At 40.5% G+C, this 12,186-nt stretch overlaps 1 protein-coding gene across 2 annotated transcripts; it reads left to right on the top strand.

Annotated features, from left to right (window-relative positions):
• The first annotated feature begins 992 nt into the window (after nucleotides 1–992).
• On the top strand, nucleotides 993–11,213 carry khdrbs1b (KH domain containing, RNA binding, signal transduction associated 1b). Of its 2 annotated transcripts, XR_013817476.1 has the most exons (11): nucleotides 1,124–1,511; nucleotides 2,923–3,044; nucleotides 4,187–4,303; nucleotides 4,527–4,673; nucleotides 5,156–5,292; nucleotides 5,417–5,627; nucleotides 5,734–5,801; nucleotides 6,044–6,102; nucleotides 6,490–6,679; nucleotides 8,700–8,763; nucleotides 9,054–11,213. XR_013817476.1 is itself a non-coding variant. In XM_079828831.1 (9 exons), the coding sequence occupies exons 1-9, from the start codon at nucleotides 1,418–1,420 to the stop codon at nucleotides 6,594–6,596; spliced, it is 1,062 nt and encodes a 353-aa protein (XP_079684957.1). In that variant the 5' UTR covers nucleotides 993–1,417; the 3' UTR covers nucleotides 6,597–7,749. The 2 variants fall into 2 exon arrangements, 1 of the variants encoding a protein (XP_079684957.1); XM_079828831.1 differs by lacking the exons at nucleotides 8,700–8,763; nucleotides 9,054–11,213 and having other exon boundaries at nucleotides 993–1,511; nucleotides 6,490–7,749.
• The last annotated feature ends 973 nt before the right edge of the window (nucleotides 11,214–12,186 follow it).

Genomic DNA, 12,186 nt, shown 5'->3' on the forward strand with positions numbered 1-12,186 from the left:
AAATATTTTATCCTGCATGGGCCCTGTGAATTTAAACAATGGCCCTGGAAAAGATAGAGAAAGAGAGTGAAAAAGCAGCACAAAAAAAGAGAGAACAATATGCTAGTCAAGCCAAGCCGAGCTCAAGGGCCATAGCATTCAGCAGCCACTTCTTTATGAGTTTGAATAGTCTGACATGCACAAACAGAGTGTGTTAACCTTGAGTGAGGCTGAGGGGAAAAGGGGAGCGGAGAGTGGTGGTAGTGGTGCTAAAGGCCTAAGCAGGTGTGACAGTTGTGAAAGCTTTCACTGGACAAAAAGGTTCCACTGGCCTCCCAGCAATGCCGAGCCACGGCTGACCTCACTGCTCGCCAGCACTGGCACAGAGAAGCTGTGTTTACAGTTGAAGAGAGAAGCGATGAAGGAAAACAAGCACATTTAAGTTTAAATTATGGATAATAGTAGTAGTATAATAGTATGGATTCAAAATCTGATATACTATCATGCCAGGATTGTCTTGTAACTGTAATTAATAAATGCATGTAAATTATTACTATACTATAATCCTTGCTATACATTATATCATTGCTATATTACAATTTATATTTCAATGGATTGGCAAACTGGTCAGGTTTACAATTTTGCCATATCAATACTGTCCACGTTTTTCACCATTAACCCAGTCATTTTCCATTTTTATCCAGAGGGGGGCAGCAAACATTACATTATGCAGTGTGCGCTATTCCTTCATATTTTACCACTCAGATGAGCACAGAAGATTATGCAAACCTTTGTGGATGTCTCCAAAAACCAGACAGCATAGCAGCATATTAATTCATGCATACAGTCTTAGATTTAATGGAAGAATATAGATAATTTTTGACCAGTCCAGCACAGCACTAATGTGTGTGTGTATCATTTCATATATTTAATAATGTATTGTGAATTTCAGATGTTTTATATTATAAGTATTGTGTGTGTGTGTGTGTGTGTGTGTGTGTGTGTGTGTGTGTGTGTGTGTGTGTGTGTGTGTGTGTGTGTGTGTGTGAATTCATGAATAGGACAGACAGCCTCTCCCCAAAGCATACTCGATTTTGAATAGACCTAAAAACTTTCACATCAAAGTGGGCGGTTCCATACATCTAGTTTTCGTGACGTAATTTCCGCTCGCTCAAGTCATTTGCGCTCGTCTCAAGCTTTTGTTCATCTGTTTCCAACCGCACGCCGGAGAACAGGAGCCATTGCGACTCACTACGGTCTTCAGCAGCAGCAGCAGCCGCAGCAGCCGCCGCAGCAGCCACAGCAGCCACAGCCACAGCCACAGCCACAGCCACGCGTGTGTTCGTATTACCTCTTGCAGGAAGTGGATACTGAAATAGTTTCATCGTCGGACGTTTGGTGTTTATAAAAGATATCTCCATTAACTTACAAACTCAACATGGAGAACGAGAACAAATACCTCCCGCAGCTTCTGGCGGAACGAGACAGCCTGGACGCGTCGTTCACACATGCCATGAAACTTATATCAGCAGGTAAACGCCGTTTGTTGAAAAGGAGGGAGATGTGAACATGTAACCACGTAACTTTTCGGGATGTTGTAAAATAGCAGTTTTATTTGGAGGGAAACGGTGGGATTCGACTGTAGTCTTTCGTGGGACGGAGGGCGACCGTTACGAAGTCTTGTTTCAGCGCGCGAGGGGGTTCGTGTACTTGGCTCGAGCCAGCACGTGCTGCTGAAGCCATTTTCGGTGTGTATCTAATGCTTTTCCAGAGGGACAAACTCAACTTTTCCTGGATGATATCAGCTCTTTGTACCCGTCTCCGTCGTGTACGGTCGAAAGCCGTAATGCTGTTTTTTGCCCCCGTCATCCCCCGGGCAGCATTCCCATTCCGCTCGAGTACAGCGCGAGCCGCGTGGTGGGGTTTAAACGAAGAAATTACGTATTTTATACAACATTTACGTTAATTGGTCTTCAATGTTTTTTTTTTAAACGTATCAAATTGAATAATAAATATTACACATTCGTGTTTTAAGTTAGTCATAAAAAAGCATTGAAAATTGTAAAAAGTTTTACCACACGTTATTGTTTGTTGGGAGGGCTCATAAGGGGTCAACGTAACGTTAGCGTTTATTTATACATAAGTTATTCGTTTCGTGTTCGTCTGAAATATATCTGAAAAGCGTAAGACGAAATCGTCCAAGCCCGATCACATTGAATTGAAGTCGGCTGAAAATCTTAAGTATGAGGTTTGTCGTAGTAATAAAAACCATCTTCCGCACCATATGTGCGTTTAGTGTGGGAAGTGTTGCATCTGGAGATGAAATGGATTTTTTTTTTATGTAGGAAATGTATTTTCCTGGCCTCGTTTCACCACGTCTTATATCATCAGTCTAGTGGGAGTTTAACTGTATCTTGAGGTTTAAATCAGCAGATCGGTGCCATAAGTTACATTTGCAGAGGCGTGTAAATGTTCAGTGTTTAGCATCAGACTTGCATTGAAAAGTCCCCTAGTGAAGCTGAGTCTATTGATTGATGGCGTTTCCTCCCAGTGTCTTTGAGGCAAGCACTTTTCTTTGCGACCTGAAGCAAACCGTTAAATGGCAAATGTATTTCTGAGATTTAAGTAAAATGACCTGGAAATGGCTAGAGAAAATATTTCAGGCCTATAAATTTGTATAAGGAGAAATATTATGTATGTAAGGTAGTGAATGAATTATCCTTTTTGAGTTTGATGCATTCATTTGGGGGTTTAATCTTAAATAGAGGCAACACTGCTTTTGGTGATTTTAACTCTAAAAATAAGTTCCTGACCCTGTTGTCATCTAGTGGGATTCAAGAAATGTGTGCAAATGTTTCTGGTGGAATCAGTTTGATAATGTATTCTAGTTAATTGGTAAAGTGTCTTCAAATATCTAGTCTGATAATGTTTTTTTTTTTTTAGAAATCGAAAGGGTTGAAAAAGGGGACACCGAGAAAGATACAGATAGCTACCTGGATCTCTTTACCACGAAAAACATCAAACTGAAGGAAAGGGTTCTCATACCAGTCAAGCAGTACCCTAAGGTGAGTGTCATTGTTGTATTTAGGAACATGTGCTGTGCCGGGTTTACTCGATTACATGTGCTCTGCTTCAGATCTGGTGTCGAAGGAATGTGTAATACATCCGTAATCGCAAGCAAGGGTCACCTGAGGATTCTTGGGAGGTTTTCAATTTGTGCAAAAAATGTAGAAAGTGAAGTAGAACCTGTTTATTCAGGACAAAAATTTAATTAGTTTTGAAAATCACCATCAGAGTGAAATGGTAGATCCCCAGGGATGCATTTTGACAAATTTACAAATCTTTGGCAAGGCCTGTAATTTGTAATGAAGAGGCTTAAGATATTAAAATGCCTGTTTCTTTGTGCACGTCCTGTGATAGCTTACCTGCCAGAGGCGATCAGACCGTTTGATTGAGTCCTCTGCTGTTTTAGAGGGCATGGCGGTGGTTTTTCTTTGACCTTCCATGTTTAAAGTTTGCTTGCTAGATCAGTTGAAACTAGCTGGAATTTTTTTTTTTTTGCCGTCTTCTCAGAATCCAATCTTCTGCCCTCCCCCCTTATGCATTATGTTCATATCAGATTGGTATGCGAATTATGTGACTGATTATGCTGCTCAATTCCTATCGAAAAGGCGGTTTCTTTTTAGAACAGCTTGTTATATTAGGCTTTTCCTGAGATTTTATTGAAAAATGGATTGCCATGTGGATCTTCAGAATTGACATTGTGTGGACCCTGTCTTAGAGGCAGCAAGGTCTGTTAGATCTTTGCTTTTATGACTTTAGACTCACACACACCTATCACCTGCACATCTTACCGCTGTTACCATCATTTTAAATATTGGAATCCCCCGACCCCTTTTTTTGAGGGGCACTTATTGTTGGTTTGTGCACATAACAGATGTTTTCTGCTGTCTCCAGAGTGTTTGCCCCCCCCCCCCTTTTTTTAGTTGAGTGTCCTCATGCGTGTTCAGACCGCCTAATGTTACCCCTCGCTTTGGTGTCGAGGAGAGCCTTTGATCTTTTTGCATTCCATTTAATCTTTTCCTGTTCAGGAAGATCAAAACTATTGAGTTTTCTGTCCTTGAAAACAAGTATACTCAGGCTAAGTGAAGAGCTGTAGGTTTCTTCAAACACTGTTTAATATTTAATTTTCTGTTGCTTTGTGCAGTTTAACTTTGTTGGGAAGATCCTTGGACCACAGGGGAACACCATCAAGAGACTGCAGGAGGAGACTGGTGCTAAGATCTCTGTGCTGGGGAAAGGATCCATGAGGGACAAAACCAAGGTAAAATGCTATTGAGGTTATTTTTAAAGTAAGAATGATCGCTGCAAGAACAGCATTTAGGCAACTAGGGCACCTTACTTTTGGTTCTGGATTTCTGTTAACTCTAAACTTAAGTAAAAGGATGATTCCAGGCTATTTGATGCATCATGTTTTGGTTGTCTTGCTAGGTGTGAAAAGTTAAATGACAAATTGGATCTGCTGAATTTATTTTTGTTTTCTTCAGGAGGATGGTTTGAGGAAAAGTGGAGAGCCGAAGTATGCACACTTGTCTATGGAGCTTCATGTGTTCATTGAGGTGTTTGCTCCTGTTCCTGAGGCATACATGCGCATGGCTCATGCCATGGAGGAGATCAAAAAGTTCTTGTTCCCTGTAAGTACTCTGAAATATGCTCTGGCAGCCCAGAAATCATGTTTTGCAGTGAAGTGCTGATTGTGTTTTTATTCTAAGCTTTCTGTTTATAGTGCTGTGATTTTAATAAATTCCAAAAGGGCCATTAAGTCCAAACCGTCTGCGTTGTTGGATTGTAACTTTAGTTGCGTTTGCCCGTGGCGGCAGATTAATATTTAATTGTTGTTTTCAAGCTCACTCCTGTAGCTGGACTGAGTGACTGAAAGGTTTCGCTAAACAATGTTTTTGATCTGTGAACATTAGGAGGCCCTGTTCTAATGGCCTCCTGCAAGCTATGCAAGTCTGGGTTTCTCAGGTCCTCATGCTGGCTTTTCATTGTTATGAGAAGTGTAGTTGTCCAACTCTTTAAGCATCGGATTTTGTAGAAACCACTATTTGCGTTTGTTCTTGTGAAAAGTGTCTGTAGTGTTGTCATGTTAGTGAACTGTGTGCCTGTCTCACAGGACATGATGGATGACATTTGCCAGGAGCAGTTCATGGAGATGAAGTATCTAAATGGGGGTCAGGAACATGGGGGCAGAGGTCGAGGAGGGCCACCCATCCGAGGCCGTGGAGGTCTTCCTCCTCCTGGGGCACCCAGGTAACATGCACCTATTTAATATTCATTGTGACTGTTAGTTTGAGCTGCTGAACCTGATTTTTAATGTGGTGAGAAATTGTTTAGTAGATTTAGGAGAGTAGAGATTAACTTTTTACCCTTGCAGGGGTCGTGGTATGCCCCCACGTGGAGGTGGCCGTGGTGGTCCCCCTCGAGGTGGAGCCGCAAGGGGAGCTCCTGCAGGTAGAGGTGGACCATCAGCCCAGCCGCCTAGAGGAGCAGCTTCCAACCGTGCCCGTCCACCCGCCACGGCGTCTTCGCGGATGCTCCCTCCACCACCCACGCACCCTCCAGCCCAAGACTCATATGAAGACTATGTATGTTTCTTTATTAGATATCTTCTGAGTTTGCTTTGAAGATGAGTGCACTAGTATTTCAAAGTTTATGCTGCTGTGGATTGATTGTATTTTTTTGTTTCCTCAGTCTTATGATGAGAGCTACACAGAGCCAGGCTATGAATCCTATGACAGCTACTACAGTCAACCACAAGCGTAAGTTGATTGTACATAATAATAATAATAATAATTATTACTGTTGGTTTGGGACTTAGAAAGTCCAAGCTTCCGCAAAAAGATCAACTTGGCTTATAATTATTGTGGTTTATGGAGGCTTTTTGGAAACATCCCAGTGTCTTAAAAGCACAATGTTCTTGGCTTAATATGTTATTTTAGGGAATTTAGGCCAGCTTCTCTTGTGTAAGAGTTAGTTTGAACAGTGTTTGTCCTTTTTCCAGAGAACCAGAGTACTTTGACTATGGACATGGAGAGACACAGGAGGGGTATGAAAACTACGGTAAGATTTTTGCCTTTGAATTTAAGTTTATTTATTTTATTAGGGTCAATTAAGTGGCAACTCCTCATTCGCCGTTGCTTATGGTTTCAAAAAATGTTTGTGGTTATTTAAAGGGTGAGGGTTCATGTTATAGCTATTACAATTGTAACAAAATACAAAATAAATTATTACTAGTGTAACAAAACTGGTACCTTATTTTTTTTGATAATTCCTGTAAATTTTAGTTTAAGACCATCCCCAGAATTGCCTTGAGCACATGTCAAGATACTTTTGGTCAGTAATGTTTTTAAGGTGGGGCTTAGTGAAAGGTCAATTATTTAAACTCCTTGGTGAGCTATTGTTTGCTTGCATTTATCTTACGTACTTGCACTCTGTTTGCTCCCATAGCTCAAGATGACTGGAACGGGACACAGCGCACTGCTGCTGGTGGAAAAGCTCCCGCTCAAAGACCGGCTAAGCCTGGGTTCAGAGAACACCCCTATGGACGATACTAAGTCTGACTAGTGGAACGTCACCCAACGTGTCGCCATGACAACTGTCTCCCATGGCAGCTCACACTTTAAGCTACCCGACAAAAGTAATTGTCTGTTTTTTTTGTTTTGTTTTTTTTCCCCCCTTTTTTTATACTCGTTTTGTGTTTTTTACTTCGGACTTTATTAAAGAAACTTGACAGAACGGCATTCGATTGCCTCAAGAATCGATATAACTTTAAGAAGGGATTAGTTTAAACATGGCTGTTTTTTGTTTTTTTGTTTTTGCAAATATCTCTTCCTCTGCTCATACCTACCCTTGCTTTTTTGCATTTGTCGATGGTAAAAGTTTGTCCAATGATTGGAAAAGTATATAGTTGAAAGGTAAACCCTAACTGTACAGCCACTTTTTGTGTCTCAGGACGCCACTTTAATTTGTGTTACCTTTAAAAACTCTGCTGAGGTGCAGTTGCAGATTCCCATGTAGGCTACATTTCAAAATTCTGTTTAATACTAGTATATCAAATAGACCCTAAACTTAATGTCTGTTTTGTAATAAGGAATATAAATTACTAAAGGTCAAAATGTCTTTAATTGTATTTCCAACAGCCATTGATTATTCCTCATTTGATTTAAATAGTCTTAAAAGCTGTAAATGTAGATTTAGACCTCAATATTTTTCCTTGTATTTTAGAGTTTTGAAATATAGCCCAATTAGACGCTGTTGAGATGGAATGTCCTCAAATCCTTAATTTGTTAAAATAAGATGTTACTCTTCAAAACTGTTCTGTAGAATAACCCATGTTTGGCTACTTATGTTTAAAAAAAAAAAAAAAAAAAAAATCAAAAGTCAGATTTCAGATATCATGGATGCATATATAAACTGCATGCAAAAACTGCTTTAAAAAGGATTTGGACAACAATCTCCACAAGGGTCATCTCTTTCTTATGTAAAGGGATACTGCAGCTAAAACCGACTATTGTACATAGTTTAAAAAAGGAAAAAGGAAAAAAACAACAACATCCAAACTGTACTTTACTGCCATTTAGTATTTGTATCCTCTCCATAAAATGCAGAATGACATGTGTAAGCTTGCCTAAATAGGTAACTAAATCTGTCCAAAACATGTTTTGCAGCAGTTGTCAATAAAGCCTAGATTGTTTTTTATGAAACTTTAACCTGGTTTATTTTTCTTTGTCTTCATAAAATCTGAAATGGCCTTTTTAAATAACTCATAACCTTCGGTTCCAACCATTCTTCCTCTTCAAAAACAGATTTTAAATTTAAACCAATGCATGTAGTCTGAAGACGTAAACTACACTAAAGGAGTCTGTTTAAAGTGTTTGATTTGACGATTAAAAGCACACCTTTAATGTTTCTCTCTCTTTTTATACTTAAAAAGGACCCTAGAGGTAAGACCTGTGCTCTTTAAAATAACCTGGATAGCTTCCTAATGTCTATAGAGAGAACTAAAGCATTCGATGCTTGGGTATGTATTAAACTTTTCTTGAATGACATTTTATTTTTGGTCTCTCTCAGAATGGGAAATGTATTACAGCCTGAAATAATTTGAATTTAAAAGTTAAGCTTGCAGGGGCCATATTTGTCAAGACACGTTGGCTGCTTTTAGTAAAGAAGGCAGGAGAGGACTGTTAAACTTTTAAGTGCAGCATTGTAAAGGTAACCCTAACCCTAAATTTGTGAGTAGTGTTACATTTATTTACTTAAAAGTATTTGGTGACGGCGTGCAATGATTTAAAATATTCAGTCGTTTAAAAATATAAAAGTAAAGTGGAAAAATATACAAACACGCAGTAAAAGATTTTGCTTATAATAATATTTGTGTACTAACATTCTAGAGCAGAATTGTAATGCAACTCATGCTAAAAGTGCTGTCAAATCTAGATCCATCTATGTTTGTAATGCTGCTCCTGTTTTTTCTTTTTCTTTTGCGATTTTTAATTGTTTAACGTATTGAGAAATTCAATGTCTTACCTAAAAATGTTACCTGGGAAAGCTTGAGTTGCATGACTCAATCTTGGCAGATTGCATGAGCTTCATCAATACAACATAGTTTATCATAGCAATGTTTGGTGGTTCGCTCATAGTGTTCTCTCTTCCCTCAGGATGTGATGCCTGGAAATTCGTGGAAATGGAAAGTTTAAACAAGAATGTCAGACCTCTCCTCAGGTCAGTTATGAAACTTGTTCTCTCTAGTTTTAGTCCATTTCAGTTCTGATGAGTCAAAGCCTTCCAAATTTGCATGTTCTGCAAGAAGCTCTAAATGGTACAAAGTTGCAGTGCCCTAATGGGCTTGCTTCCGGTTTCCACTATACACTCAGCTCGGTAATTACTGGTAGCTTCAGTGGCCTAATGTAATGGATGAACTCATCATGCAAGATGATTCAGATGTTTGTCTCAGAGTTGTGTGTGCGCTCCCTTTTGCTTGCTTTGCTGATGGACTTGTAATTCTTCTACAGGAAAAGACAAGTGTTTGTTTGCAGTGTAAGAGCAATCTTACCTTTTGAACACCAGCGTCTTTATGGAACCATGGACAGTCTGACTGGACAGCTTCTGAACGGGGTGGAATGGCAGAAATCGATGGTCCTGTCAGCTAAAATTTAAACCAGCAACCTCTTAATGGGTTGAAGTGGAAAAGTCTGGTGCTTTGTACATCTGTTCTCCAGTGGTTATGCAAGGTCACTTCTCTGTACTGGAAAGTTTCTCTTTACTGTTCACCTCAAATGCTTTCTAAGCACACTTAACATCTTTAAATTGACCTCTTCTGCTCATGTTGGCCGAGAAATCATTTTAACAAGCTCGAAAAATTCTGTCCAGGCTCTCTAGACGTCTACCTCAGACAATACTCCAGTGCTTTATTCTGCAAGACAAGCATGTCTTCCCCAGTTCCTAGCTCGGCGGAACGTACATGCTAATTTAGAGCTGTCCCGTCCCTATCTCTTAGCACAGACTTTGTCCTTTAATTGCCATGGTAATTTTTGTATTGCTCTTGAGTAGATAGGTTTGAATGGGTTTAAGCTGCTGGAACTGTTGTGTGAATCACAATTGAATTTTCCATCTTATGAACCAAACGCACAAATCTCCAGGGGTTCGCAAAATAGCGCAACTGTTGATCTAAATCATACTAACATTGTTACCTTCTGGATAAAGGTCTTTCTTGCCCTAATTGAGAGCTTTCCATAAATTCTCCTTGTTTTTCTAATCCTTGCTGTGCAGAGTCTAAATTTGGCACTGCATGGCGTTTGTGCATGTTTGTCTCGCTGTCAGTGTGTATCGCTGTAGCTTCTGTCTTTTGCTCATTTCTTCCCCCCTCAGCACACATGCGATTCGAGCCTGTCATTCTGACCAATTACCGCCGATGACAGTGTGTCCGTCCCCCGCGGAGCCGCCACTGGTTGCCGACTGGCTAACAGGACTAATGCCTTATTGCATTAGAGACAAATCTGTCCTCAGCACAGATTTTAATAAGCATCAGCCACCGCTCGCTCAAGTGCCGTCGAACAATGGGTGCACATGGGTAGGAGTTTGACCAATGCGTAATGATAAATCACAAAAGCAGATGATGGAAATATTTATTTTCCGGACAGATGCTAGGGGGTAAAGAGAAAACGAAGGAAACGTTCAAGGCAAGCCTACTGTGTGCACTAAATGGGTCTTTGTTTACACCGTCATATCTGTTTGTGTCGGACATACGTGGCCTACAGCTGCTGGTGAAATGCCTCTGGGGCAATGTGCAAGGCATGTGTGGTGGTCTGAAACCGGGGATTGTGGTTTGGCAGCTCTTTTCCCCTAACACATTGTGCATGCTGAAAACGGGAAGCATGGCTTTACGAATGCAAATTAAACACTTGCACAAATCTGTGTCTGCCTGTCTGTCTGTCTGCCTGCCTGCATGGCTATTTTGCTAGTTTCACACCTAACCAGTACACCCTCTCAAGGGAGTCGGGTTTTGAGTGCACGTGGAGGACTTGTGATGGTTTCTGGCTCGTGTCCTGGAGAACTGTGGCTGCTGGCCACCTCCTTCAGTGTGAATTGCTGGTAATAACCTAAAGGTCTCTCAATGTGCTGTGATGAAAATGAATTGAATCCATGTGGAATCTGGCTTGAGTAATCTGTAGCCCCTCGGGACAAACACTTGGACACCTCCACCTTGGCTGTCGCTGAAGTAACATTCCATTACGTTTTCCAACATCCACATAAGCAGACACGCCTAAAACGATATCGGCAAACCAAGGGAGTTGCTTGGGATTAGTGATGAAATACAAGTGCCAGGAGTCTATTGTTTGTTTTCTTTAGGAGATTGAGGCTGTATTTCAATGAAGCCAAACTGGATTTGCGCTTATTGAAGTGCTTGTTTTTCAGCATAGCTGTTGGCCTTATCTCAATAGAAGCAAACTAAAGCCTTTGGGGTTGGAGAAACCTTTTGGTGACTTAGGGGAGCGGACAGAATTTTTCACATTTGAAAGTTATTCAAACTTGTTTGGAAGTTGGTGCCTCCAAGATCACTCGTGCGCACAGCCTGCAAATGATTACGTATGACTACAAAGAGAATACCTAATATCTTGGCATATGTTTTTACCTATTTTCTAATGTCAAAAAATAAAAAGAAATTGAATTCTAGACCTGGCTCCTGTGTCTCTTTCAAAGCTTGTCTTGTTTATATCTCGTTCTCCTCAGAGTTTCAGACTGTTTAACAGTAATTTAAAGTCTAGTTGCCATTGGCATGTTTCCTACATGCAGCATCTTTGGGTGACATTTAAATCATTGATTTTTATATAATAAAAGCGTGCAGCGCAGTAGCTCACGATTGAGTTTAATGTGTACGGTTTGTGGATACGGTTTCAGACAGAACTGCAAACTCTCAAACGGTGTACTACCTGGGTTCCCATACTGGAAAACGAATGAATATTTCTAGTCCTTGAAAATGAGAGCACGCAAAATGTCCTGAAATTTTAATCATGTTGTTTTTCTTAAGCCAAGAACGAAGAATTTCACACCCTCAAACAATTGTTGTTAGTAGCAGAAAGTGCTTTAAGGATGCTGAGTTTTGACATTAAGATTTTTGAATGATGTTTAGTCTCATATAGGTCCTTGCAACTCTTACTGCTCGCATGCCAGTTGGTAAACAGCCACCTAACCGTGTCTACGATAATGTAGTAACTTGCTAACTAAATTGATTCGGTACAAGATGGGTCTGCACAGCCTTTTTTATTGGTAACACTTTATTTTGATGGTCCCTTTTGAACATTCTGTTGACTGAGTAACTTTGCAACTACATGTCAACTTGGGCCCAATCCCATTTCTACCCCTTAGCCCTTCCCTTTCCCCCTACCCCTTCGTTTTGCGCGTTCACGTGAAGGGGTAGGGGTGTCTCGATTCTCTTTTGGCTGGAGGGGTAAGGGGAAGGGCCAGATAGCCCTTCAAACAAAGATTTTTCAGGACCACACTTTGAACGAAGGGGTATGAGGAGTTTCCCTCCACCGAGTACCATTCTGCTAGAATGTGTGCATGTTGCCACTCGGGATCAATCACTTGCGTGTCGCCTGGCTGCCAGTTTCTCCGTAGCTTGCTAAACGCACTATTTGAGTGATT

Source organism: Gobio gobio (genome assembly GCF_949357685.1).
Source record: "Gobio gobio genome assembly, chromosome: 11".
Taxonomy (NCBI): domain Eukaryota; kingdom Metazoa; phylum Chordata; class Actinopteri; order Cypriniformes; family Gobionidae; genus Gobio; species Gobio gobio.

What these genes read in the sequence shown, in the direction of transcription:
- khdrbs1b (XM_079828831.1), top strand. Translation starts at nt 1,418, where the DNA reads ATGGAGAACGAGAACAAATACCTCCCGCAGCTTCTGGCGGAACGAGAC. An exon ending in CCATGAGGGACAAAACCAAG is followed by an intron (nt 4,304 to 4,526) that starts GTAAAATGCTAT and finishes TGTTTTCTTCAG; the next exon opens with GAGGATGGTTTGAGGAAAAG. An exon ending in CCTCCTCCTGGGGCACCCAG is followed by an intron (nt 5,293 to 5,416) that starts GTAACATGCACC and finishes TTACCCTTGCAG; the next exon opens with GGGTCGTGGTATGCCCCCAC.